Source organism: Myxine glutinosa, chromosome 2, assembly GCF_964187855.1.
Source record: "Myxine glutinosa chromosome 2, kmMyxGlut1.1, whole genome shotgun sequence".
Lineage (NCBI taxonomy): Eukaryota > Metazoa > Chordata > Myxini > Myxiniformes > Myxinidae > Myxine > Myxine glutinosa.
The window spans coordinates 102,843,068-102,869,358 of record NC_136262.1 but is presented as its reverse complement, the minus strand read 5'-3'; the positions used below and the strand labels follow the sequence as shown (position 1 = coordinate 102,869,358).

Here is a 26,291-nt window from a genome sequence, read left to right as displayed (position 1 = left end):
ACCCTTACGTAACCGATTGGAGCAGTTTCTTGCCGCACAAAACGAGATCCGCGAAGCGAGTTGGTCGAGTCGTGCTGACCAAGATGGCGACACGGCGGCTTCACTTTTCACGGAGTATGAGCGTTCTATATATTTTCAATTCAGTGCGCCCGTGATTTGTGGCATAGACATGATCATTGGGCCTTCACGGTGTAATATGTGCGAGGCTTTTGTCCGAGTGAGCTTGATTCGAGAGAGCGAATGTACGGGTTGGGAATGTACGGGTCTCCCTTCCCCCGCCCGGCAACGCCGGTACTGGAGGACGTCACAGGATCGGTGAGTCTCCAAAATCCGCTTCGTGCTGTTGCGAATATGCAGGACTATGTCCGATTGTTGTGCTGCTCTCCGACCATGAGAACTGCAACGTCATTGTTGACTGGCCATCCCCTTCCCTCCCCCTTCCCTCCCCCTTCCCCCTCCCCCCTCCATCCCCCCTTCCCTTCCCCCTCCACCCTACCCCCTCCACCCTACCCCTCCCCTTCTCCCCTCCCCCTCCCCTTCTCCCCTCCCCCTCCCCTTCTCCCCTCCCCCTCCATTTCCCCCCTCCCCCTCCCTTTTCCCAATCCCCCTCCCTTTTCCCCCTCCCCCTCCCTTTTCCCCCTCCCCCTCCCTTTTCCCCCTCCCCCTCCCTTTTCCCCCTCCCCCTCCCTTTTCCCCCTCCCCCTCCCTTTTCCCCCTCCCCCTCCCTTTTCCCCCTCCCCCTCCCTTTTCCCCCTCCCCTTTCCCCCTCCCCCTCCCTTTTCCCCCTCACCCTCCCTTTTCCCCCTCCCCCTCCATTTTCCCCCTCCCCCTCCCTTTTCCCCCTCCCCCTCCCTTTTCCCCCTCCCCCTCCCTTTTCCCCCTCCCCCTCCCCCTCCCTTCCCCCCTCCCCCTCCCCCTCCCCCCTCCCCTTCCCCCTCCCTTCCCCCTCCACCCTACCCCCTCCACCCTACCCCCTCCCCTTCTCCCCTCCCCCTCCCTTTTCCCCCTCCCCTCTTCTCCCCTCTCCCTCTCCCCCTCCCACTCTTCTCCCCTCCTCCCCCGTTCCCCTCCCCTCCCCCGCCCGGCAATGCCGGGTACTTATGCTAGTATGTATATGTATGTATATGTATATATATATGTATATATATATATATGTATATATGTGTATATATATATGTATGTATATGTATATATATATGTATATGTATATATATATATGTATATATGTATATATATATGTATATATGTGTATATATATATATATATGTATATATATATATGTATATATGTGTATATATATATATATATGTATATATATATATATATATATATATGTATATATATATATATATATGTATATATATATATATATATATATATATATATATATATATATATATATATATATATATATATATATATGTATATATATATGTATATATATATGTATATATATGTATGTATATATATATATATATATATATATATATATATATATATATATATATATATATGTATATATATATATATGTGTATATATATATATAGGCCTTCAGGCGTTGTATATATATATACAAGGCCTTCAGGCCTTCTCCAATGACATCCAAGGAGAACATTCTCACCACCAAAGCTTTGCTACTTGTAGAGTGTAGACGATGCTACTTCCCGCACTGTGCAGATGCAAGACTGGTGCGATAATACAATACGTTTTGCCACCCCTTAGACCACCCTACGTGCAGAAATTGATTATGTAGTCCTGGCCCACCGACAGTCATGTGAGCCTTAGGACGTGACCTCCACATGACAGGAATCCGTGCCTTGAGGTAGCCGTGCTCTCGTGGGTCAGTAGGAGCATCATTTTCGGAGAACGTTTAACAATCAAACGTACAGTAGATGCAGCGATTCCTTGTATACGTTAAATTTGTGCTGTTCCTTCACCACGCTAATGTCTTTAAATAATGTCTGTCTACACCGCTAAGATTACACTCTGTCGCTGCTTCTTGATGTGAGGTGTGATTGGCGAAGCAGTCGCTGGTCTCTTTGCACTCGTTATGCATGACGTGGGGTTTAACGGCGACTCCTCAGCTCAGTTTATGAAGAAATTTGCAATGAAAATTGTACCGCTTTACACAATGGCCGCTCTCGTTCAAGCCGGTGCAGAGGGATACTGCACATGTGCAGTGGAGTGAAAATGCGTCTCTGTTAATCAGCCTCTGTTAAAAGCTCGAAGTAACCACGCACACGGTTTCAATGTTTTTCTTACAATAGCATTTGGTAAATTTGGGTGTGCCGGTGTCTTCTGATACCTCTAGTAAGGGAAACATATGAAAATCTGTTAACTAAATTGTTACCAAAAAATTTCTTCATCAATATGTTTGTAAAGGTGTGTAATAACATGTGTTAAAATGTTGAAGGTCAACTCCCGTGGGAAACCCAGAAAAAAAGCTGTTGAATTCGGGTACCGAAAAATTATTTTCGAGAATTTTTATTTTTTTTAATCGGCCCTTAAGTAACTTATGAGGGGTCAAATAAGGGTTTTTCATGATTCTGAGTTGATTGTTAACATTTATATTTCACCACACACTCCTTTGTGGAAAAATAATTTCTAAATATATCTCATTTTCTACTTTGCAGGACATGGAGTCTAGCAATATGGATGAAGACGTTACTCCACCTGTGCTCAATTGCTTCATCTGTGCACGCTCAGATACACCAGCTGAAAGGCTCATACAGGCAACTCCAAAGGGATACTCAACTTTATTGAAACAAGCAGAAACTGTCGAAAATGTTAGTTGTGGAACGTATGAAGGAGGCTCAAAAGGAAGGAAAACTGAGGTACCACCAGAAGTGTAAAAATGATCTGTACAACAACTTTGTTGCAACCACCAAGAAGTCAGCTCAAGCATCAAAGGCAGAGAAAGAGTCATCAAAGTTGAAGAGAAGACGCACTACTTGTGAGTTCAGTTCATCAACTGGCTGCAGTTCTAGAAGATCACAGTCAGTTGACCTCCTGTATAAGGATGTATGCATTCTTTGCAACCAACCAGCCCAGCTCTACAAAAATAATCCAGCACAAGCTAGAAAGAAATACAGAGTGCCAGATAATTTGACTACAGATACACTGAAGGCAAGCTTGCTGAAGACAGCACGGAGTCGCGGGGATGACTGGGGCACTGAAGTCACTGGACGCCTGGAAGGGATCAACGACTTGGTAGCAGAAGAAACACTGTACCATTTGCGATGCAAACTTATGTTTGCGAGAGGTGACAGTTTGTCCAAGACTGATGAGGAAGGAAAAAGGAAGAGAGGACAGAGGAGTATTGATGAGGAGCGAGAGGCAGTTTTTATTGAATTCTGCGAATGGTTAGACTCAGAATTAGAGCATGGGGTAATGAACATGGACCAAGTCCATGAAAAGCTGCAGGAGTTTGATCAGTCACCAGAGAAGAGCCTTTCTTATTCAAAGCATTGGCTAAAGATAAAACTTCTAGAGAAATACGAAGACACCTTGTATTTCACAACACAGGAAAGAAGGGCAGATGTACTCTGTCTCAAAGATGGCACCGACAATATTCTGCGAGTGCATCATGCTAATCTTGACCATGGAGATGAGAAGACTCAGATCATAAAGACGGCACTCAAGTTCATATCCAATGATATTGCCTTGATTGATTTAGGTCCAAAGTCATACCCCACCACACACAGTATGACTGACATCGATAGTCAGCTGACACTTGTTCCTGCAAGCCTTCAGATGTTCTTGAGACCGATTGTCAAGACAGACGAAAGAGTTGCCGTTTGGGGGCAGAATTTTATTAAGGCCTGTCGACCTCGGTCTGGAGTATTGCCACACCAAATGGGGCTTGCCATACAACTTGATCATAGATTTGGGTCAAAATGGATGCTCAACAAGTTCCACCGGCTGGGATACACTGAGTCTTACACAGAGACACAAAACTACAAATACTGCTTCCTTAATAGTAGGAGTGGAGATGATGTTCCAGATACTTCTGGCACTCTTGACACCATTGTGGAGGAAACCGATGAACAGATCAATGATGAGGTTGCGGTTGATGCTGCGCTTGAGGATCAATCAGTGATGACAGCCAAAGTGCCAGCCAGTGAAAGTGAATTGTCAAGTAATGATCAGGTGGTCTTTATGAAGGTTGGGGAAACAAACAATGCAGTCACTCAGTTTGTTGGAGACCATATAGATTTAAACATTGTCTCTATTCACGGAAACACTTCCTTTCACTCAATGGGTTGGATCGAAGTCACCTCTCCGGCACCACCTTTGCCAGATCCACAGACAACAGCAGCTTTCCCCCGGGTGAAGTTGAAGGCACTCGACAAAGCTAAGATCCTGAGAGGAACTGAAGTAAAGATTATTCCATTTACGAACAGGAAACAGATAGGAACGAACGCGATCATGTTTCTCCCCCTCGCTGAGCTTTCCTCCTCCCTGGCTCATGATCAGCCACTCCTCACTCCAGGTGACACACTCTGGGCAGCGGGGTGGGTGATCAAAGCCAACTGAACCCCAGTGACTATGGATGGACAATAGGTGTGCATGGGTATGAGCCAGTTCCAACACTGGACCCCACGGCTCCTGAGGAGCTATTGCAGTTCACGAGCTGTAATTGTCATGGAGATTGCAGCAACCGGCGATGCAGCTGCAAGAAGAATGGGGTCACGTGCATCTCGGCCTGTGGAGTCTGTAATGGCATTACATGCAGAAACTGCAGTCATGATGTTGAGTCTGAAGAAGACATAGACAATGACTGTTGAAACTTCTGACATTGTGAATGAGAAATAACTCTTGAGTATTATATATGTATGTGAAATAAAAGCTACTTTGTGTGTAAATGTAAAAGTGAAAATATAAATGTTAACAATCAACTCAGAATCATGAAAAACCCTTATTTGACCCCTCATAAGTTACTTAAGGGCCGATTAAAAAAAAAAAAAAATTCTCGAAAATAATTTTTCGGTACCCGAATTCAACAGCTTTTTTTCTGGGTCTCCCACGGGAGTTGAACTTCAACATTTTAACACATGTTATTACACACCTTTACAAACATATTGGTGAAGAAATTTTTTGGTAACAATTTAGTTAACAGATTTGTGAAATATCTCATAAAATGCCCTTACTACTCAGGGAGATGGATGCCCCTGCCTTGCATAACCCCAGGTCACCTGTGAGCAAGGTGTAGTACCTGTCAGCCCCCCTTACCAGGGTAACGGTCTGCAGCCATGCGGTTAAAATGGCAGATGGCTCTGCACATCTGGTGGATGAGAGTCCAGTTGACTCCAAGAGCACGGGCGGAAGAGGGTGAATTCCCCAACGGCCATCAGAGAGATGGAGAGGAGTGGCGACCCCCCACTCCCCCCCCCCCCCCCCATCTATACCACACACTTACCCGTGTGTACCAGCCATAGAAAGGCAAAATGATGGCAAACACGCCATCATTGCGCGAGGAGACTCCACATCATCATTTTGCAAAAATCGACTGCAGATTTTGAATTCGAAAAACGTAAATAATGTCCTCGGACAAATTTCTAATGACATGGGTTTTATCTCTGATTGAGAGCATGCCACATAGTTATTTGGGCAGCGCGTAAGTTAACAGACCGCTGTCTCGATCGCTGAGGCGGATCGTTACAAGGCCCGTGGCTGTGACACCTATCGGCTCAAAATCCGTTTAACTATCACTTTGGTAGTTTTTTTTTGTTGTTTTTTTTGTATACAAGATCGAGGCTCGTGAAAGAGCTAGCATTAATCTCACAAAAAGTCAAACCGACACAAACCGACACATAAAACACAAAATAAGGGGAGCAGTAGACAAGATGGGGAGAGAGGGGGAAGGACACAAAGACAACATTTGAGAGCAGGGACATCGAGTTTTACAATTAAGGGAAAATGTATAGGGAGTGCATAAGCGATTGTGACTATGACCCTCCGAGGCGTCTTTGCCTTCGCATAGTGGAGAGCGCCAAAATGGCAGCCTTAAGATTTTTTTCATTGGGATCAAAACGTGGGTGGGTGGAGTCTGGCCAGCTGTCCAACCAATCGGTGGGAAGGATTGTTACAGAAACACACAAGAACCAACTTTATAGGACATTTTTCCCTGCAAAGCAGGGGTTGGCCTTTTTTGGCACCGTGGTCCCCTTTTTTTGAAGCAATGTTTTATGGCCGGATGCCCTTCCTGCCACCAACCCTGTTAGTCGCCTCTTGCGACACACAGGGAATTAGCAGTGAACCGGTACTCAATTTGCCGACCTCAGAAGGATGACAGGCTGAATCAACCCCCCTGGTGTTAATTCAGTGATCGACCAGGATTCGAACCCAGGATCCTAGGATCCCAAGCCGGCACCCTAACCGCTAAGCCAACACCAGGCTACTACAGAAACACACAAATACACATATTGGCTGGCTGGTTATCATCTTTCAAAAAATTTGGGGGAGGAAAAATCCATTTACTTTGATTTTCCCCAAAATTCTAGCTGGGGTACTACAGGAAGTCACCCTTGCCCCTTTACTTTATTTGTCATAGTGCTCCATTGGGGTTACAAATAGAATGAAGAAATATTAGAAGAGTCAAACCGCAAGTTCTTAATGATCTCGAACTTTGCCGATGACGTAGCTTTATTGTCAGAAGAAATTGAACAAATGCAAGAACTTCTCAAGACTCAAAACAAGCTGCAGTAACATAGGGCAACCAAGTAATGCCGATAAAATTGAAGTGATGGCATTCGACCAGTCCAGAGAGGTCTCACTCGTATCAAACGTTGGAATAAAACTCGATACAGGAAATGACTTCCTGGATTAACACAAATGCTCAGGATATCAAACAAAGGAAAGGAAATCTCCTGGGAGTAACTCAGAGATCCCTCACATCTAAGGTGATGTGTGGAATGGTAAAACAAGTTGGTGCCATGAGGTATACGTTGGTGGAGTTTGATGTAACATCACAGCTTAGGTTAGTACAGCATAGTATATGTCAATACACGTTTATGTTGTTAATATGCCTTCATGGTTTTCTTGATGACCTATTCTTAATTTCTATTCAAAAAAACAAAAAATCAAAAATTGATTTATTAATGACATTATTTAATTTGTGTAATCACTCCACTCACCCCGACCTCTGACCACACCCGGTTTGACACACAAGGTGACGATGTAAATGACGTTCGGTCTCCCTGTCTGCCTATTGCAGTCACGCGATGCCCTCTCACATTTGGAGGATACTTAACACTGGTTGCATAATGCTTGAGCATTCCTGGATGAAGACCCTGCGGCGGTTTATTCATTAGACTTGAACCAACTTGCCTGCTGGGCAGCTATCCTAGTTTGTGGTTTCGTCATTTATTGAATGCCAGCACGATTACCCGGTGATGTTATAATTCTGTTGGCATTTCGAATAAATCAATTTGTTGTTTTTTTCCTATTTGTTGTAGGTGCCTAAAACCCTCCCCTACCTCCAAGCAATAAGGTAAAAATAACAGGTAAAAAATAACATGGACATGGCTAGGACTTCCAGGAAAGAAGTATTTCAAAATCCCGAAAGTATTTCAGAAAAGTGGATCTGGGGTGAATTAACAGGGGCAGAAAAGATCAAGGTTTTGGATGGTGGAAGATGAGAGATGGTGTTGAACAGCTGTTTTAAAGACCTGGAGGGAGGAGTTGGATTGAAAAGAGTGTGGCAGATGGTTCCAGAGGCGGGCGAAAAGAGGAATGAAGGAGTGAAGGTGAGCAGAGAGCCTAGATTTTGGCAGTTTAACCAGAAGAGAGTTGCTGGCAGATCTTGTGCGACCTGCAGGAATATTTGCGGGACAGAGCACAGAGAGAGCTGGGGGAGCAAGGCTGGAGAGGAGTCGGTAGAAGACAGAAAGACCACCAACCTGCCTGCGGTGAGTGAGTCAAAGGCCCTTGGAGTTAGCTTCATCGTGGGAGATTCCAATGATTCTGAAAGCTTTGGTTTCAACAGCGTGAAGCCGAGCTCGGTGTGAGGCAGGAGCACCAGCCCAGAGGGGAGAGTAGTATTCCATTGAGCTACTTCGCACGACGGAGGATGCCCAGTCGGTGACTGGCTTTGGAGGCCAGCTTGGAAATGTGGTTTTCCCAGGAAAGATCATGGCAGATAGTGAGACCCAAAAGCTTGAGTGACAGAACTTCTTGGAGAGGATTGTTGAGAAAGTAGATGGGAGGGTTGCCCAGTCGGTCTTTTCGGAGAGACATAGAGTGTGAGATTTGTCAGGATTGAAAGACATGTTCCACTTGTTTGACCAGTCTGATTTTGTCCAGGTCTGCAGAGAGTGAGGAGGCTGCACACTGCAAAAGTTCCATCTGAAGATGAGCATTGTTCAATTTCCCAGTATTTTCTGTGGAAGCAGCCCAGTCGTGTCAACAGCTAACTGTGTGAAATGTACATCCGATGTCTCAAAAGGCCGAAGAAGCCAAAATTCTCAAAAGCTGAATGATGTTGCTATGGAAATTTGTTGAAGGGTTAACATAAATTTAGTAAATGAAGTTTTGTTTCACAATATGCATTTGGAAATGCCAAATGTGCAGAAAGGACAAGGTTTGACATCGATAACGGAGATATAGAATGCGAGTTCCAAATGTAACCCAAAATGCTTATTCTAAGTGTAAAATGAAAATGATTACATTTACCTTAAGTGCTTCAATGTGCGTTTATGCAGGTATGACCCGAGATAATTTTGAGGGGCGCGGGGTTGTCAGACTGGAGTATGAATCCTATGAATCAATGGCCCAAGCTGAGATGAAGAAGATCTGTGTCAGAGCACGATGTATTTGGCCTTCTGTGGGAGGCATTGCCGTGCTTCACCGCCTTGGGTAATCCAGCGCACCTGACAGACACCACTCTTTTTTTATTATTCTTTTGGCATGCATATTTTCCACAGTTACGGATTCGTCACTTCCGCTGTTGTGGTTTTCACCCACTGGACATGTTTCTGATATTATGTATTATTATTATTCTCAAAAGGTTTATTATTCAGGAACAGCTATCTAAAGTTAAAAAGGTTAACTTTAAATGATACAGGAAATCGTGCACCGGAAAACGACGAGCGAAGAAGAGGAGGTCGTGAGGAAAAGGTCGAAGAAGAAACGTGTCTTGAAGCTCCGTTGCGAGCGTGGTCGAGCGAACGGCGTCGAGGGAACTTTGAGTCCGTGAAAAGAATCTCAGGCGATTGGTGATATCGCTGGAGTATTGTGGAGCCTGCGTAGTCGGGTATCGGCATTGAGATTCCGGAGAATCCTTGCCTAGAAGCTCCGGCTCGAGCGAGAGCCGTCCGCCATTTCGCCCCGCGCGCTGCCTTCATCGGAAAAGGTTTTTGTCGCGTCGGCTGGGCTTATCCTCCGGTGGTTTGCCGGGGACGGCTGTGCAATAAAGCGGCGTTTGAGGAGTACATGGCGATCCGCTGATTGAATGGCAAACGTGTACGTCGGCGTGCGTCTTTGGAGATTTTCCATTCTACCGCGAGTTTGCTGGGTGTTGGACCACGTGACTTCTGTGTCGCTTCGACCGTCTACGCCTCGATTGCTCTTGATCGGACATTGTTCCAACGATCGCCGGAGCGAATCAACTTCGGCTTGAAGGTTATAGAGACATTGAAGAGGTTCTTTCATGTACTGGGAACAGTGAGTTCAATTACTTTAACAGATGGTACCATCCTAAGATATTGATTGTATGGTGGCTGGCTATCATGGTTGTATCATTATCCCTGTGTGATTTTTAATATATTCTTTTTGTTGATAACCATTGGTGTGGTTTCGATCCTGATTTTGACACGGAGTAATATATTTCTTTTCTGCCGTGGCTCCTCCCGGGGTTCGGGGGTATACCGAGACCAGGGGGTCGGGGAGGAGCACGTAACAGAAATTGGGGGCTCGTCCGGGATCTAAAAATCCTCTAAATTTAGTCCGGGAAAGAATTCCCTAACATTCCCAGAATTCCCAAATTTGGAACTTTTTCCAACATTCCCCAAAAAAATTCAAAAACCAAAAAAAAAAAACAATATATATACAGACTTGGCATTTAATATGGAATCTTTTTTTGTGGGGGAGAACTTACTTTTCAAGATGACTTAGAACCAAATGTTAATTGGAATTACGTTGAAATTATTCTAGATTTTGTTAATGTGACCTTTAAAAGAAACAAAAACCACATTTGACATTTCGAAGCAAATAAATTGATCCTTGAAAGTGATGTAAACTGATATCGAACTCAATTCACGGACAGTACTGTGTTAAACTTCTGTACATTTTCCAGAAGTATCTCTTTATTTTGCACATTAGCCAAAAAATTTTTTAACAAAAACAAAAGTTAAATTACGACTGGGATTACGGACAGTAAAATGACAGTTCAGTACTTCGTGTAACCCCCACGAGCATTCAGGAGAGCAGGGACACGTTGAGGCATGCTGTTCATGATATTTGCCAAGGTTTGGACAGGAATCGCTTGCCATGCAGTGACAATAGCCTGCTGTAATTCACGCACAGAGGTGGGCTGCTGATCCAAGTTGTCGATTTGACGCGTTAATTCTGCCCACAAGTTCTCTATCGGATTCATATCCGGGGACATGGCAGGCCACGCAATATGCTCCACACCACGGTCAGCAAGAAAGTGTTGGATCATGCGAGCACGATGAGGCCATGCATTGTCATCTTGGAAGACAAAGTTTCCTCGAAAGGCTGCACAAGCAAATGGAAGCAATGTTTCTTCCAGAATGGCCCTGTACTTGAACTGGTTCAGGTTTCCATTCAGAACAACCAGGTCAGTTTTGCCACCTGCATGAAAAGCAGCCCAAACGGTCACCCCACCACCTCCAGCTTGGACTCTTGGCACTGTACAATCTTCATTGTAGGCTTCATGCACTTGTCTGCGCACTCTGACGCGGCCATCTTGATGATAGACCAGAAATCTAGACTCGTCACTGAAGATCACGTGATTCCAGTGTCCTGGCTGCCATTGACGGTGCTCTGTGGCCCACTGCAATCTGCGCTGGCGGTGTCGTCTGGTCAGGCGTGGCTTTGTCAGGGGACGCTTGGCCTGATAGCCTGCTTGAACCAGTCGTTGGTTGACGAGCCTTCTGGATACAGGCACATTTGTCAGTTGCTGCTACTCGGCACTCAGCCCTAAGCCGATTAGCTGACTTGGTACGGCCATTGCGGACTAACCGGTGCAGCTGGCGATCATCCCTCCCTGTGGTTCTGCGGTGACGTCCTGGCCTCGGTATTGGAGTAGGAACACCCCTCTGAGCATTTCGTTTCAGGATCTTTGACACCTGACCCTGAGTGATGCCATACTGCCGAACAATAGCATGCTGTTTCATGCCGGAATTTCGTAAAGCCACCACTCCATGACAAACAGCATTGTCGAGTTGACAGACCATCTCCAGAGGAAGCGGCAATAACTTTTGTAGACGTGCAGCAGTTGTTTTCCACTATTACAGAACGCAACAACCCTTATATACCCGATTGTGAAGCCAATAGTCAAATGTACCTGTCCGTACATTTTGTCACGCCACCTGTGATATAATCCTGTTATTGACCTCTTGCTGTGACAGACAATCAGTGACATGGTTCTTTTAACAAATAAATCACCAAAGCGTAAAAGAAACTTACCAGATTGATACACTGAGTTCAGAAAGTAAACCCAAGTCAAGAAAAAAAAAAGTTTCCATATTAAATGCCAAGTCTGTATATTGTTACGGTTTTTAGAACCTTCACGAGTAAATTTTAGTAAATGTTTCCCTTTTAAATGTTCCCCTGTAAATATCCCCATCAATTGGCTTGTTAAAGATCACACCCTAGTTAGTCCATGTACAACACGTAGCGAACCATAGGACCTCTCCGTAGTTATTTCATTATTATGTGTTTCAGTTAAGGATCTGTTCCCAATAGTTGAATCTGCGTTGCATTAATCAAATAAGATAGGCCCCCTTCCGTCCATTTTGCGCTCTCCCTCTCCAAATTGTGATACTTCGCTTGCCAGCCGCGTTTGCCGCCATTGCATTGGGCTGTTTTTGTTAGCACCACGCCGCCATAAGCCAAGCGTTGCATTGGTCAAGCGGAGGAAGAAGGGGGCGGTGCCACAAGAACAGGGTGTGGCACGTCGACGCATCATCAGAGGTGGAGTCAGCGAGCCCTTTGCCGGCCAACCAGCGCCGCGGTGAGCCAACCGGTAGGCGTGTCATCGGAGCCGGCGGCTTGATTCCTACACGAGCAATAAAAGCGGCTGCGAGGGACTGCTTGAGAGAGACGAGTGAGAAGGTACAGATGAGAGGAGAAGGAGCTGGAGTGCGCTACGAACTGGCATCTCCCCCATCTCGTTCAAGAGAGAGCGCGTTGGCACGAGCCATTTATTACATACGGAGCATCCCAGTCCCACCGCTATATGCAACGTCCGCTCGCGGTCAACGATACGCGCTCGCTGCCTGCCAGGGTTTTCCCGCCACGACGCGAGTCGACTCCTGGAGCCGGACCTCGACGCCTACCGTCTGCCTGGGCCTTTTCATTCCTTCCAGTCATTCCTGGCTGCTATTCCCCTTTCGTGTAAGTCTGTGTGTTTGTCCTGGGCGTTGATAATTTAGACTGTTTTAAGGTTTGCCCTGTGTATCTGCTTTTGTCCTACTTGTAAATGCCCTTCTTTCGTTTCCTCTTTTAGTATTGAAATAAACCTGTGTTCTTCCTTTACCCTTTTTGGTTCTTTGGCTTCCTCTCATCCGGTCGCTTTAGTCTTTTCCCCATTGGTACCTGTGGCACAATTTGGCCAACGCTCAGAATCGGGTTAGTCGATTGCTAACGGCTCGAATCGCGGATTGCTAAACCGCTCGGCAAATACCATCTTGTCCGTGGTTCGAGCGGTACTTGGCTCCCTGCTTTGTGGAGGGATTGGTAAAGGTATTCGGGAGAACACCTTGACCAATAACCCTGACCAATTTCACCCCGCAAAGGAGTGTTATAAGTACCAGGACTAGAGACGGCCAGCTTAACAGACCAAGGGGATTAACCCCCCCGCCCCCCTTGCTAAGGGGAGTGCCGTCTCTGAGATCCATAACAATATATATATTTATTTTTTTACATTTCTTGTGCGAAGGTTAACATGTGTTAACAATAGTCACCATTGAGTTTGATGCAGAGAAGTTTGCAGTGACCCCTCGTGAAGCACAGTTCAGAGCGTTAGTAAAATCGGACCTCTTGAAATTGGCCAAACATTTTAGCTTGGAGGTCCAAACTAATATGAGGAAGGCAGAGATGCAGACAGTGGTGATACAATCTATGGTGGATTTAGGAACATGGGAAGAGATAGCCTGGGATTGGTTACCCGAGGAACCAGAAGATGTGGAGCTCTGGAAACTGGAGTTGCAATTGCAGAGCCAGGAAAGGTTAGAAGAGAAAAAAGCACAAGAAAGAGCAGAGGAAAGGAAAGCAGAAAAGGAAAGAGCCGTACAGGAAAGAGAACTCCAGGAAAGGTTAGAAGAGAAAAAAGCACAAGAAAGAGCAGAGGAAAGGAGAGTTGAAAGAGAACTCCAGGAAAGGTTAGAAGAGAAAAAAGCAGAGGAAAGGAGAGCTGCAAGGGAACTCGAAGGAGAGGAGAGAAAAGCCGACAGGGAGTTAAAGGACCGTGAAATGGCGCTCCAGCAGGAAATTAGACTCGAGGAGCTGGATGTAATGAAAGAACGGGGAGAGGTACCATCCATGCCGACTGGTTCGACACCTAGTCAGAACACCTGGGATGTTGGCAGACAGGTGAGGCTGGTTCCATCCTTCAATGAAAAGGAGGTAGCCAATTTTTTTTCACACTTTGAGAAGGTGGCTCAACTGCTAAACTGGCCTGAGGAGTCCTGGACCATATTAGTGCAAAGTGTTCTGGTGGGTAAAGCTCAAGATATTTATTCGGGCTTTACCGATTGACCAATGTGCAGATTATGAGGTATTGAAGAAAAACATTCTCAAAGCCCATGAATTGGTCCCGGAAGCTTACCGACAAAAATTCCGGAATGCCAGGAAGAGGGAGAGTGAGACCCATGTGGAGTTTGCCAGAATGAAAGAAACCATGTTTGATAGGTGGTGTGATTCAAAAGGGGTTGCGAAAGACTTCGAACTATTGCGACAATTGATCCTGGTGGAGGAATTCCAACAGTGTGTCCACGAGGACATTAAAGTTCATCTGGAGGAAAGGAAAGTACCAAAGCTGTATGAGGCAGCAACCATGGCAGATGACTATGCCTTAACCCACAGGATGGGGTTCCACAAGCCTACTTCTCGCCGAGACCTAGCCAGGGGAGCTATGGTACATCAGGGGCGGAGAACGAAAATTCATGGGGGCGGCCTCGAGATGACTATGAGGACCACTCTGATACCACGACTTCAAGAAATCAGAAGACAACAGTTCCAAGGCAGACGTATCCTCCGGGGAGCTCGAGGCAGACCACGAGGTTCTCCTCCGGGCCTACTTGCGCTTTTTGCCATAAACCTGGACACTTGATGTCCCACTGTTATGCTCTGGGAAAGGAAAATCAGGAGCGGAGTTCGACTAGTACAACTCCGAATGCAATGGCAAATGTGAAGAATCGCCCTCAAAACGGTTACCAACCATTTATTTCAGAGGGGTTTGTGTCCTTGGATGGAGACTCGACTAACCAGAAACCGGTTAGGGTCTTGAGGGACACAGGAGCACATCAGTCTTTGATGCTTGAAGGCATTTTGCCAGTGTCAGAGGAGACGGCAACTGGTGATAGTGTTCGTTTACAGGGGGTTGGTGGCTGTGTTAGAGCTCCACTTCATGTCATCCATTTGGAGTCTGATTTGGTGTCAGGACCGGTCACCGTAGGTTTACAAGCCACTCTTCCTGTAGAGGTAGTATCTTTGGTTATCGGGAATGATTTGGCCGGTGGTCAAGTTTATGGTAACCCGATGGTTGGTAAAAAGCCCAGCAAGGACAATAACACCGCACCAGTTAGGGATGGCGACAAATTTGACAAGTTATTTGTAGGTGGATTGAACTTCAAAACAAAGAAAGAAGTTCTGACCTCTGTTTTCAGCAAATATGGATCGCTTTTGGAAGTGCTGCTGATAAAAGACAGGGAGACACAAAAGTCAAGAGGGTTTGGCTTTGTCACGTTTGAAAACTCAAAGGACGCCAGAGATGCAAAAAAGGATCTGAATAGCAAGGAGTTGGAGGGTCGGACCATAACAGTAGGGAAGGCATTTCATAGGTGTCGTGGGGGCTACAGAAGAGGACAATGGAGGAGTAGTGTTGGTGGTGGCCGCAATCGATATTATTATGGAGGCTCCCAGAGTTATGGCAGCTCCCGAAGGAAGGATTATTAGAGTAGTGGCCGAGAAGGAGACCGCTATTCATGTGACTACAGTGACAAGCGGTCCCATCGTAATTATTGTGAAAGTTCGGAAAAGTTGAAGCACTGAATGCTGCGAAGCCGCCGAGCCAAGATTCCTACACGGATTAACCGTGAACGCCACGTTCCTAAAGGCGTCCATGCAGTGAACTTCCCTACACGGATTAACCGTGAACTCCATGTTCCTAAAGGCGTCCACGTAGTGGACTTTCCTGCACGGACTAACCATGAACTCCACGTTCCTAAAGGCGTCCATGTAGTGAATACTTCCAGGCCTCACCGCCCAACCACCATGGAACCTGGCTTTCAGCTCGGCCTCCCGGGAAAAGTGTTGTAGATTTGCTTGACTTTGGATTTTGATTACTACCCCTTAACCTTCATTCAAAAGAAACGAAAAATAAAATCAGAGGGGGATGAGATGGAGTTTGGCTTTGCAGGAGTCCAACTGGGAAATTGAACCTGTAAAGGGCAGGGACAATGTCATGGCTGACGCTTTGTCCAGAGTCAATTAACTTTGGAAATCTCTGTGGGTTGTGTGAAATTTTGTTGCTTTATTTTTGAGATGTTGATAATTGCTGCTCACGGGAATTGGTGATTTGGGTTGTGAGTTTATTCTTGTTTGTTTAAAGAGTTTGCATGCAAAGAAAGTTTTCGGTATGTTCAAACTTTCTTTCTTGAGGGGGGGGGGGGGGGGAAGTGTTACTGATTCGTCACTTCCGCTGTTGTGGTTTTCACCCACGGGACATGTTTCTGATATTATGTATTATTATTATTCTCAAAAGGTTTATTATTCAGGAACAGCTATCTAAAGTTAAAAAGGTTAACTTAAAATGATACAGGAAATCGTGCACCGGAAAACGACGAGCGAAGAAGAGGAGGTCGTGAGGAAAAGGTCGAAGAAGAAACGTGTCTTGAAGCTCCGTTGCGAGCGTGGTCGAGCGAACGGCGTCGAGGGAACTTTGAGTCCGTGAAAAGAATCTCAGGCGATTGGTGATATCGCTGGAGTATTGTGGAGCCTGCGTAGTCGGGTATCGGCATTGAGATTCCGGAGAATCCTTGCCTAGAAGCTCCGGCTCGAGCGAGAGCCGTCCGCCATTTCGCCCCGCGCGCTGCCTTCATCGGAAAAGGTTTTTGTCGCGTCGGCTGGGCTTATCCTCCGGTGGTTTGCCGGGGACAGCTGTGCAATAAAGCGGCGTTTGAGGAGTACACGGCGATCTGCTGATTGAACGGCAAACGTGTACGTCGGCGCGCGTCTTTGGAGATTTTCCATTCTACCGCGAGTTTGCTGGGTTTTGGACCACGTGACTTCTGTGTCGCTTCGACCGTCTACGCCTCGATTGCTCTTGATCGGACATTGTTCCAACGATCGCCGGAGCAAATCAACTTCGGCTTGAAGGTTATAGAGACATTGAAGAGGTTCTTTCATGTACTGGGAACAGTGAGTTCGATTACTTTAACAGATGGTACCATCCTAAGATATTGATTTTATGGTGGCTGGCTATCATGGTTGTATCATTATCCCTGTGTGATTTTTTAATATATACTTTTTGTTGATAACCATTGGTGTGGTTTCGATCCTCATTTTGACACGGAGTAATATATTTATTTTCTGCCGTGGCTCCTTCCGGGGTTCGGGGGTATACCGAGACCAGGAGGTCGGGGAGGAGCATGGAACAACAGGCAGAAAAGGTTGGTGCCCTGTCGAGTGTATGAGAGGAGAACGACTAATGTATACCTTTTTATCCACTTTCTTGCAGTGTTGTTCCAATTGCCGAAGCCAGTGTTGTGATTGCCGTAGCAGCACCACACCGCCAAGCTGCTTTCAAAGCGACGGCCTTCTTGATCGACACTCTCAAAGCGACCGTACCCATTTGGAAAAAGGTTCCTGGCTTCTGGAGTAGACCTTCTGGACCCGTTTCCTAGGCAATCACTATGAATTCATAATAAATGTTGCTCAAGTCAATCATTTATTTATTTATTTCTTCTTAAGCTGGAGGAGCAGTTATTCACCCTTTGAAAAATTGATTAGCTCTTAATTATCTGGTGGATAACCTTCAAAGTGGGAGGAGAGAATGATAAATAACATGCACCTTTGCTGATCATAATTAACGTTTGTATATACAGACTTGGCATTTAATATGGAATATTTTTTTTTCTTGACTTAGGTTTATTTCTGAACTCACTATATCAATCTGGTGAGTTTCTTTTATGCTTCGGTGATGTCTTTGTTGAAAGAACCATGTCACTGATTGTCTTTCGCAGCAAGAAGTCAATAACAGGATTACATCACAGGTGGCGTGACAAAATGTAAGGACAGGTACATTTGACGATTGGCTTCACAGTCGGGTATATAAGGGTTGTTGCGTTCTGTGTTAGTGGAAAACAACTGCTGCACGTCTACAAAAGTTATTGCCGCTTCCTCTGGAGATGGTCCGTCAACTTGACAATGCTGTTTGTCATGGAGTGGTGGCTTTACGAAATTCTGGCATGAAACAGCGTGCTATTGCTCGGCAGTATGGCATCACTCAAGGTCAGGTGTCAACGATCCTGAAACGAAATGCTCAGAGGGGTGTCCCTACTCCAATACCGAGGCCAGGACGTCCACGCAGAACCACAAGGAGAGATGATCGCCAGCTGCACCGATTAGTCCGCAATGGCCGTACCAAGTCAGCTAATCGGCTTAGGGCTGAGTGGCAGCAACTGACAAATGTGCCTGTATCCAGAAGGCGAGTCAACCAACGACTGGTTCAGGCAGGCTATCGTGCCAGGCGTCCCCTGAGAAAGCCACGCCTGACCAGACAACACAGCCAGCGCCGATTGCAGTGGGCCAGAGAGCACCGTCAATGGCAGCCAGGAAACTGGAATCACGTGACCTTCAGTGACGAGTCTAGATTTCTGGTCTATCGTCAAGATGGCCGCGTCCGAGTGCGCAGACAAGTGCATGAAGCCCACAACGAAGATTATATAGTGCCAAGAGTCCAAGCTGGAGGTGGTGGGGTGACCGTTTGGGCTGCTTTTCATGCAGGGGGCAAAACTGACCTGGTTGTTCTGAATGGAAACCTGAACCAGTTCAGGTACAGGGCCATTCTGGAAGAAACATTGCTTCCATTTGCTCGTGCAGCCTTTCGAGGAAACTGTCTTCCAAGATGACAATGCACGGCCTCATCGTGCTCGCATGATCCAACACTTTCTTGCTGACCGTGGTGTGGAGCATATTGCGTGGCCTGCCATGTCCCCGGATATGAATCCGATAGAGAACTTGTGGGCAGAATTAACGCGTCAAATCGACAACTTGGACCAGCAGCCGACCTCTGTGCGTGAATTGCAGCAGGCTATTGTCACTGCATGGCAAGCGATTCCTGTCCAAACCCTGGAAAATCTCGTGAACAGCATGCCTCGACGTGTCCGTGCTCTCCTGAATGCTCGTGGGGGTTACACGAAGTACTGAACTGTAATTTTACTGTCTGTAATCCCAATCATAATTTAGGTTTTGTTTTTGTTGAATTTTTTTTGGCTAATGTGCAAAATAAAGAGATACTTCTGGAAAACGTACAGAAGTTTAACACAGTACTGTCCGTGAATTGAGTTCGATATCAGTTTACATCACTTTCAAGGATCAATTTATTTGCTTCGAAATGTCAAATGTGGTTTTTGTTTCTTTTAAAGGTCACATTAACAAAATCTAGAATAATTTCAACATAATTCCAATGAACTTTTGGTTCTTAGACATCTTGAAAAGTAAGTTCACCCCCACAAAAAAAAAATTCCATATTAAATGGCAAGTCTGTGTGTGTGTGTATATATATATATATATATATATATATATATATATATATATATATATATATATATATATATATATATATATGTATATATATATAGATATATATATGTATATATATATATATATATATATATATATATATATATATATATGTATATACAGTATATTTATATACACATACTAGAAAAAGCCTGTGAAACATGATAGGTTGGAACAGTTTGTTCGAAGGTGCAGCCTCGTGAGTGTGCCAAAGTCAAGTCTCAGCCTAGTGTCAGGTGTGCTTCTATCTTCTTTATTTATTAGACATCATAGGGATGTCTGTCATAGACATCCCTGTTTGTCGTAAAAAGGCGACAAAAAGGGTTGGCGGCAGGAAGGGCATCAGGCCGTAAAACATTGCTTCAAAAAGGGGACCAAAAAACAACAACAACCACGGTCCCCGAAAAAGGCCAACCCCCGCTTGCGGGGAAAAATGGCCTCTAAAGGTGGTTTTTTTTTTTATAGGGATGTAAATGAACACTCATTTGACTCTGCGCACATTGCACATTACATGCAGCGAATTTCACCTCCTTGCGCCTTCTTTTTTTTTTTTTTTTTACGTTTCTGTACACCGCCCTTAAGGCTCGTTTTGCAAGCCGCCGTCTACAATTCCAATACAAGAGACATAATTACTCTTTTATGAAAAATGTTTTTCGAGTTTGTTTTGCCCTCAAAAATAGACCACAGTGAACACACATTCGTGTTAAAAGATTGGTCTTTAAAACCTACCCTTATGAAGGGGGACAGACATCTGTACAAACACACAAACGGACATTGTGATTTTATACATTAGATATATTGCAACTTAGTTGGACAGGATCTCGACTTGATTATAATCTTTCAGATTGATGTTTCCCAGGTAGGACATTGTATCAATGAGTGCACCATCCCTTGGATGGACGTTAATTTGAGATCCCTCTGCTTGCATCAATTGCTGGTGGATGACAAAGACCCCCAATGTCTTTCAACAAAGGGGAGGTTAGTTTCTGCCATTTCTAGATGATAAAAGAGTACACCATTTTCATATCAGATCCTTCCCTCACTCTGCCGGAGTGCAGATGATCCACGCAGAGTAAAAAGGTTTTTCTGGTTTTAGTTGATCCAGTGTTTTTAAATTTCCACTTACTCTTATTGACCACATCATTTTTTTCTCCACTGTGATGTAAGGAACACCTTTTAAAAACCTACATGCCATTCTGTGTGTAACTAGTTTTCAATTAAAATTTACATGATAAGTGATATAAACCAGGTTGTACATTTCACTTGATGTACATTTCATTAACTTTGCTTGTTGAATGTTGTGCTTCGTGGCGTTTCTAATTCTTTCTTTTTTTTCTTCTATTTCTGCAGGAGGTGTATGAGAAGGGACAATGCATGTGGAAAGAGAATAAGGAATGTTCATGGAGCAAAACTAAAGTGAGAAAAGCTGTTTTGATGTAATCAATGTTGAGGGAGCACACCTACAGTGCCTTCAGAAAGTATTCACACCCCTTCACTTTTTTCACATTTTATTGTGTTACAGCCTGAATTTAAAATGGATTAAATTGAGATTTTTTTTTGTCACTGATCTACACATAATACCCCATAATGTCAAAGTGGAATTTTGTTTCAGAAATTTTCACAAATTAATTAAAAATGAAAAGCTGAAATATCTTGTCAAGTATTCAACCCCTTTGCCCTGACACTCCAAATTGAGCTCAGGTGCATCCAATTTCCTTTGATCATCCTTGATATGTCTCTACAACTTGATTGGAGTCCACCTGTGGCCAAGTCAATTGATTGGACATGATTTAGAAAGAAACACCTTTCTATATAAGTAGGTCCCACAGTAGACAGTGCATGTCAGAGCAGAAACTCGACCATGAAGTCAAAGGAACTGTCCTTAGTACTACGAGATGGAATTGTGAGGAGGAATAGATCTGGGGAAGAGTATAAAACAATTTCTAGAGTGTTGAAAGTTATTAAAAGCACAGTGAGTTCCATCATTAGGAAATGTAAAGGAAATATGGAACTACCCAGACTCTTTCTAGAGCTACTGGGTAAGAAGGACCTTGGTCAGGGAGGTGACCAAGAACCCATTGACCAATCTGACATAACTACAGAGTTCCTTGGCTGAGATGGGAAAGCCTGCCGGAAGGACAACAGTCTCTACAGCACTTCACAAATCTAGTCTTTATGGGATAGTGGCCAGATGGAAGCCACTCCTGAGGAAAAAGGCACATGACGGCACACCTGGAGTTTGCAAAAATGGCACGTGAAAGACTGAGAGCAAGAGGCAAAGTTCATCACCCATCTAACACCATCCCTACCTTGAAACATGCTGGTGTGGTGGCAGCATCATGCTATGGGGATGCTTTCAGTGACAGGGGCTGGGAGACTTGTAAAGATAGAGGGAACAATGAATGGAGCCAAATACAGGCAAATCTTTGAGGGGAACCTGCTTCAGAGTGCAAAAGACCTTCGACTGTGGCGAAGATTTACGTTCCAACAGGACAATGACCCCAAGCATGTAGCCAAAGCAACACTGGAATGGATTCAGAACAAGAACGTGAAAGTCCCAGCCAAAGCCCCGATTTGAATCCCATTGATAAATCTGTGGAAAGACTGAAAGATTGCTGTTCGCCGACGCTCCCCATCCAACTTGACAGAGCTTGAGCAAACCTACAAGGAAGAATAGGAGAAACTCCCCAAATCCAGATGGGCAAAGCTTATACAGACATACCGAAGAAGACTCGAAGCTGTAATCCCTGCCAAAGGCGCTTCTATGAAGTATTGACTCAGGGGTCTTAACACTTGAGTAAATTAGGTAGTTCTGTATTTCATTTTCAATGAATTTGTAAAAATTTCAAAACGTTATGTTTTCACTTTGTCATTATGGGGGTACTAGCAGGAGTACCCGGCATTGCCCGGTGATGTTGTAATCGTGTTGGCATTTTGAAGAACTATTATTATTATTATTATTTCTGTTTTGTGGGTGCCTGAATCACTTCCCTGCATCCACTAAGGAAAATTCACATTTAATATTATAATAACACACACACACACACACACACACACACACACACGCACACACACACACACACACACACACACACACACACACACACCCGTACACTACTAATCTGGGATAATTTGATATGACCTTTCACGTAGCTACAAAGGCTCAGGTACCATAGAACGATTTAAAAAAAAAACACAAAAAAAAAAAATCTAACTTGTCTTTTCATAATTAAAAAGATTTTTTTTTGCCGAAAACACTCCCCGGCACTCACTGATGAACCTCTGAAAGTTTTTTTTCCCATACTCATTCGAGTCTCATGTAACAGCTAACATATAGAACATATAATTAACTATAGGGGGAGAGGTAACTCATAGGGGGAGAGAGACGGAAACAACACCAGTGGAGAACAGGGGCATCGGGAGATCTGTGGAAGGGAGAGGGCTGTTTGACGAAGATCCGCTCGGCCATCTCTGAGAAAAATGGCGATACCCAGACAGCCAGACAAATGGCTCCTCTTATACTATACATTATGTGTAGTTCGGTGATAAAACTATCTCACTTTAATCATTTTTAAATTCAGGCTGTAACACAACAAAATGTGAAAAAGTCAAGGGGTGTGAATACTTTGTGAAGGCATTGCATACGCAAACCTAGTTCCTTGTCTAATCTCCTTCCCCTCAGATATTCATTTATATTCTCTGCTGCCCGACCCACATCACCATAGTCTTGTCCCTACTCATTTTCAGTCCATGTTTCCTGAATGCCTCCTTCCACTCCCCCAGTACTTCCTGCATCTCCCGCTTACTCCCCGCCACAACAGCCAGATCATCGTGAACATCCGCCTCAAACCGATGTTCACGCTGAACTCCTCCGACACCTCGGTCAATTCAAACTCTTCCCTTCACTCCCTTGTACATCCCTTGTACTTTGCTTCCGGCACTCCCATCCATCTGTCTCACCATCACCGTCTCTTTCGGGACAGTGTCATAGTCCTTCTCCAGGTCCACAAATGCCAATGCCATTTCACCTTGCACCTGCAAACCTCTTCTCTACCAGCTGTCTCAGCACGAACATCCCATCCATCATCCTTCTACCCTTTCTAAACCGCTGTCACTCTTCGCCAATCTTTATCTCAACACTCGTCCTTATTTTCCGGCTATATAATTCCATAAAGGAAAAGAGCAAGGATGTCACATAATGAGAGTTTGAACTGACAGTTCACATCGCTCACTCAGCAATACAGCAAAATATCTTTATTTAATTACAATGGTTACGCTTATGGTTTTATGTCTTTCTCAGGAATGAAAAACTTTTGCGTTTTCAACAAAAGAAACTCACCTTGCCAATGGAGATCACCTTTATTATTAATTTGGATTTCTTGTAATGGAAGGACAATAAAATATTGTGTCATCAATGTGTTTTACGACCCTGAATGTACTTGTCATGTGGCTGAATCGATTTATTTGGTGTCAATGCATTATAGTTTACCAGCTGGCAGGTAGCTTTGAGGTATGGCCACTCATCTTTGAGTTGTCTAGTATGGGTTTAAGTCTTGGTCCAGCTATAAACTGTATTCCAGGTGACCGCATTCAGGGCGAGGCATCAATGCCTACGCGTACATCAAAGGGACGTTAAGACCGAGGACCCGTCTGCCAGTGCTTGTTGGTGGATGGTAGGTAACATCACCGACACCATGGCCAAATTTCAAATTCCTGCCACCCTCGGTCTAATGTCAGGCCTGGCCAGCCAGTGAAAAACTTGGGTCGAAAACGTTACATGACCAAACCCAGAAGGAGCTGGGAGTAAGTGGTGCCATTTAAGAATTACTACTAGTAGTGAGGTATTTTCGATTCTTGTAGGCACACTAGCCTCTGAGCCATCTGACCTGGATTCAAATTTCAGCACAGCTACAAACTGTCATCCTGGACATCTATTGGCGATACCTCTTTGTGGTGGTTGTACCCCCAAACGCAAGTCGGGGGACAAATCTTCCCTATTATTCACTGCTGCCCGGATTCATCAGGGCATTGTTGTCACTGTCAGAGTGCCGATTGGTCCTGATGGACCGGCCTTTTCCCTCTTGCCTTTCCCTCTCTCTCTAACTCTGTCGTGGCCCCGACTTCGTGAAGGTGGGGGTTCACCATCCCAGATGTGGGGGGTCTCTGGGTCGCTCCTCGGAGATCAATCGCTGCCTCCGTGCCGCGGGCTTCTTCAAGAGAACCATCCGGGTACTCAATAAAGCTCCACCAGGCTAAACAGTTTGTTTTGTATCCCACTGAAAGGCCGGATCTGCATCCGGAGCTTAACTAAAGTCCAATCGGCTTGTTCTTGTCACCTACCCAACTCATCCACCAAATTTTGTCATAATCCACCTACAACTTTTTGAAATATCATGCTGTATATCGTTTTTGGCCGTTATCATAGTGTATGTGTTTGTCGTTAAAGGCGGCAAAAAGGGTCGGCATCAGGAAGGGCATCCGGCCGTAAAACATTGCTTCAAAAAGGGGACCGAAAAACAACAACAACCACGGTTCCCGAAAAAGGCCAACCCCCGCTTGCGGGGAAAAATGGCCTCTAAAGGTGGTTTTTTTTAATATCGTTTTTGGCCCCACTTATCAAAGGTGATCCAAGAATCACTTGAAAAAATTAAACAATTCTCATATCCGGATCCTGATCTTCACCAAAGTCGAATCAATTCGACATTGGCAGATGGCAGTGTGAAAACATTTTGTTACCTAGGAGACATGCTGAATGGAGAAGGTGGATCAGACTCCGCAACGGTTGCTAGAGTGAGATGTGCATGGAAGAAGTTTCGGGAACTGAGTGGCGTGCTGATGAGGAGGGGAGTGTCGTTGAAGCTGAAGGGAAAGGTGTATGCTGCATGTGTGAGAAGTGTTATGATTAATGGGAGTGAGACATGGGTAATGAACGTAGAGCAGCAACGAAGGCTGGAAAGGGTGGAAATGCGAATGGTTCGGTGGATGTGTGGAGTATCGTTGAGAGAGAGGAAGACAAATGATGAATTGCGAAAGATGATGGGAATAGAGCCTGTGATTGATGCTGTGAAGAGGAACAGGTTGAGATGGTTTGGTCATGTGTTGAGGAAGGATGAAAGTGACTGGGTGAGAAGAGTGATGGAAATGAATGTTGAAGGAAGTAGAGGACGGGGAGTACCGAGAAAGACTTGGCTAAAGGTGGTCGAAGAAGAAATGCGGGCAAGGGGGTTAACAAGGAGAGATGCAGAAAATAGGGCAAAATGGAGAAGATTGTCATGGGGACCGCAAGGCTAACCCCCGCTCTTGCAGGGAAAATGGCCTGAAAATGCCTGTTGTTGTTGTATTAGCAGACACCTAAACTGTCCACTAAGTTTCATACAAATTCGTCCATAACTTTTTGAGATATCCTGCTCACAGACAAACAGACAGGGATGAAAATATAACTTCCGTCCACCTTCGGTGGAGGAGGTAAAAAAGACTCAGAACCACAGAATGGACCAAACCGGTCATGTGCACTTAGATCTGAAATACCCACCCAGGGTAGTTGAAGTGACACAAGTCTGCAATAGACCACGAGACACAGGCATTAAACCGATTCAAATGACTGTGAACAATATGGATGGGCAGATAGGATTAATTAAAGAATCCTAAAAATCGGCTGTGTGTGTAATGTGGAAATATCAGATCTCCTGTCGATTGGCTAATCGTGGTCATGTGAGCTCCTCGACGAGACATGAATGATGTCGCCCTCGCCGAGCTTGTTTTAATGTAATGCTGGTCCTGCTCCATGTGCGTGTTTGGTTCAGTGTTTTGTGAAATACCATATACCCTTGTGACTCAAACGGGATTGTGAGATCACACGAGAGCTTGCCACACAGCAATGGTCTGACGAATAGAGCAGTTCACTGCCGTATATAAAGTTTGGCCAAATGAACAGTAGGCGCCATATTTCCCCCAACAAGCTGGGACCCATTTGGCATGCAGTACAAGATAGATGAGAGCCGAGGTGCATACTCATACTCATATGTTTATTGCTTCAGATCTATGCAATTTACGAGTATGAAATTTGGTGATATCAAGAATA

General features: G+C 44.8%; 1 protein-coding gene across 1 annotated transcript in view; it reads left to right on the top strand.

Annotated features, from left to right (window-relative positions):
* The window catches only part of LOC137421506 (molybdopterin synthase catalytic subunit-like), a 39,224-nt gene extending 15,599 nt beyond the window's left edge, over positions 1-23,625 (top strand). The window contains exons 2-5 of the mRNA XM_068107631.2: positions 8,704-8,857; positions 17,145-17,268; positions 20,561-20,626; positions 23,511-23,625. Of these exons, the coding sequence (XP_067963732.1) occupies positions 8,704-8,857; positions 17,145-17,268; positions 20,561-20,626; positions 23,511-23,516 (350 nt within the window). The 3' untranslated portion in view covers positions 23,517-23,625. The remainder of the gene's footprint in view (positions 1-8,703; positions 8,858-17,144; positions 17,269-20,560; positions 20,627-23,510) is intronic.
* Positions 23,626-26,291: the final 2,666 nt, after the last annotated feature.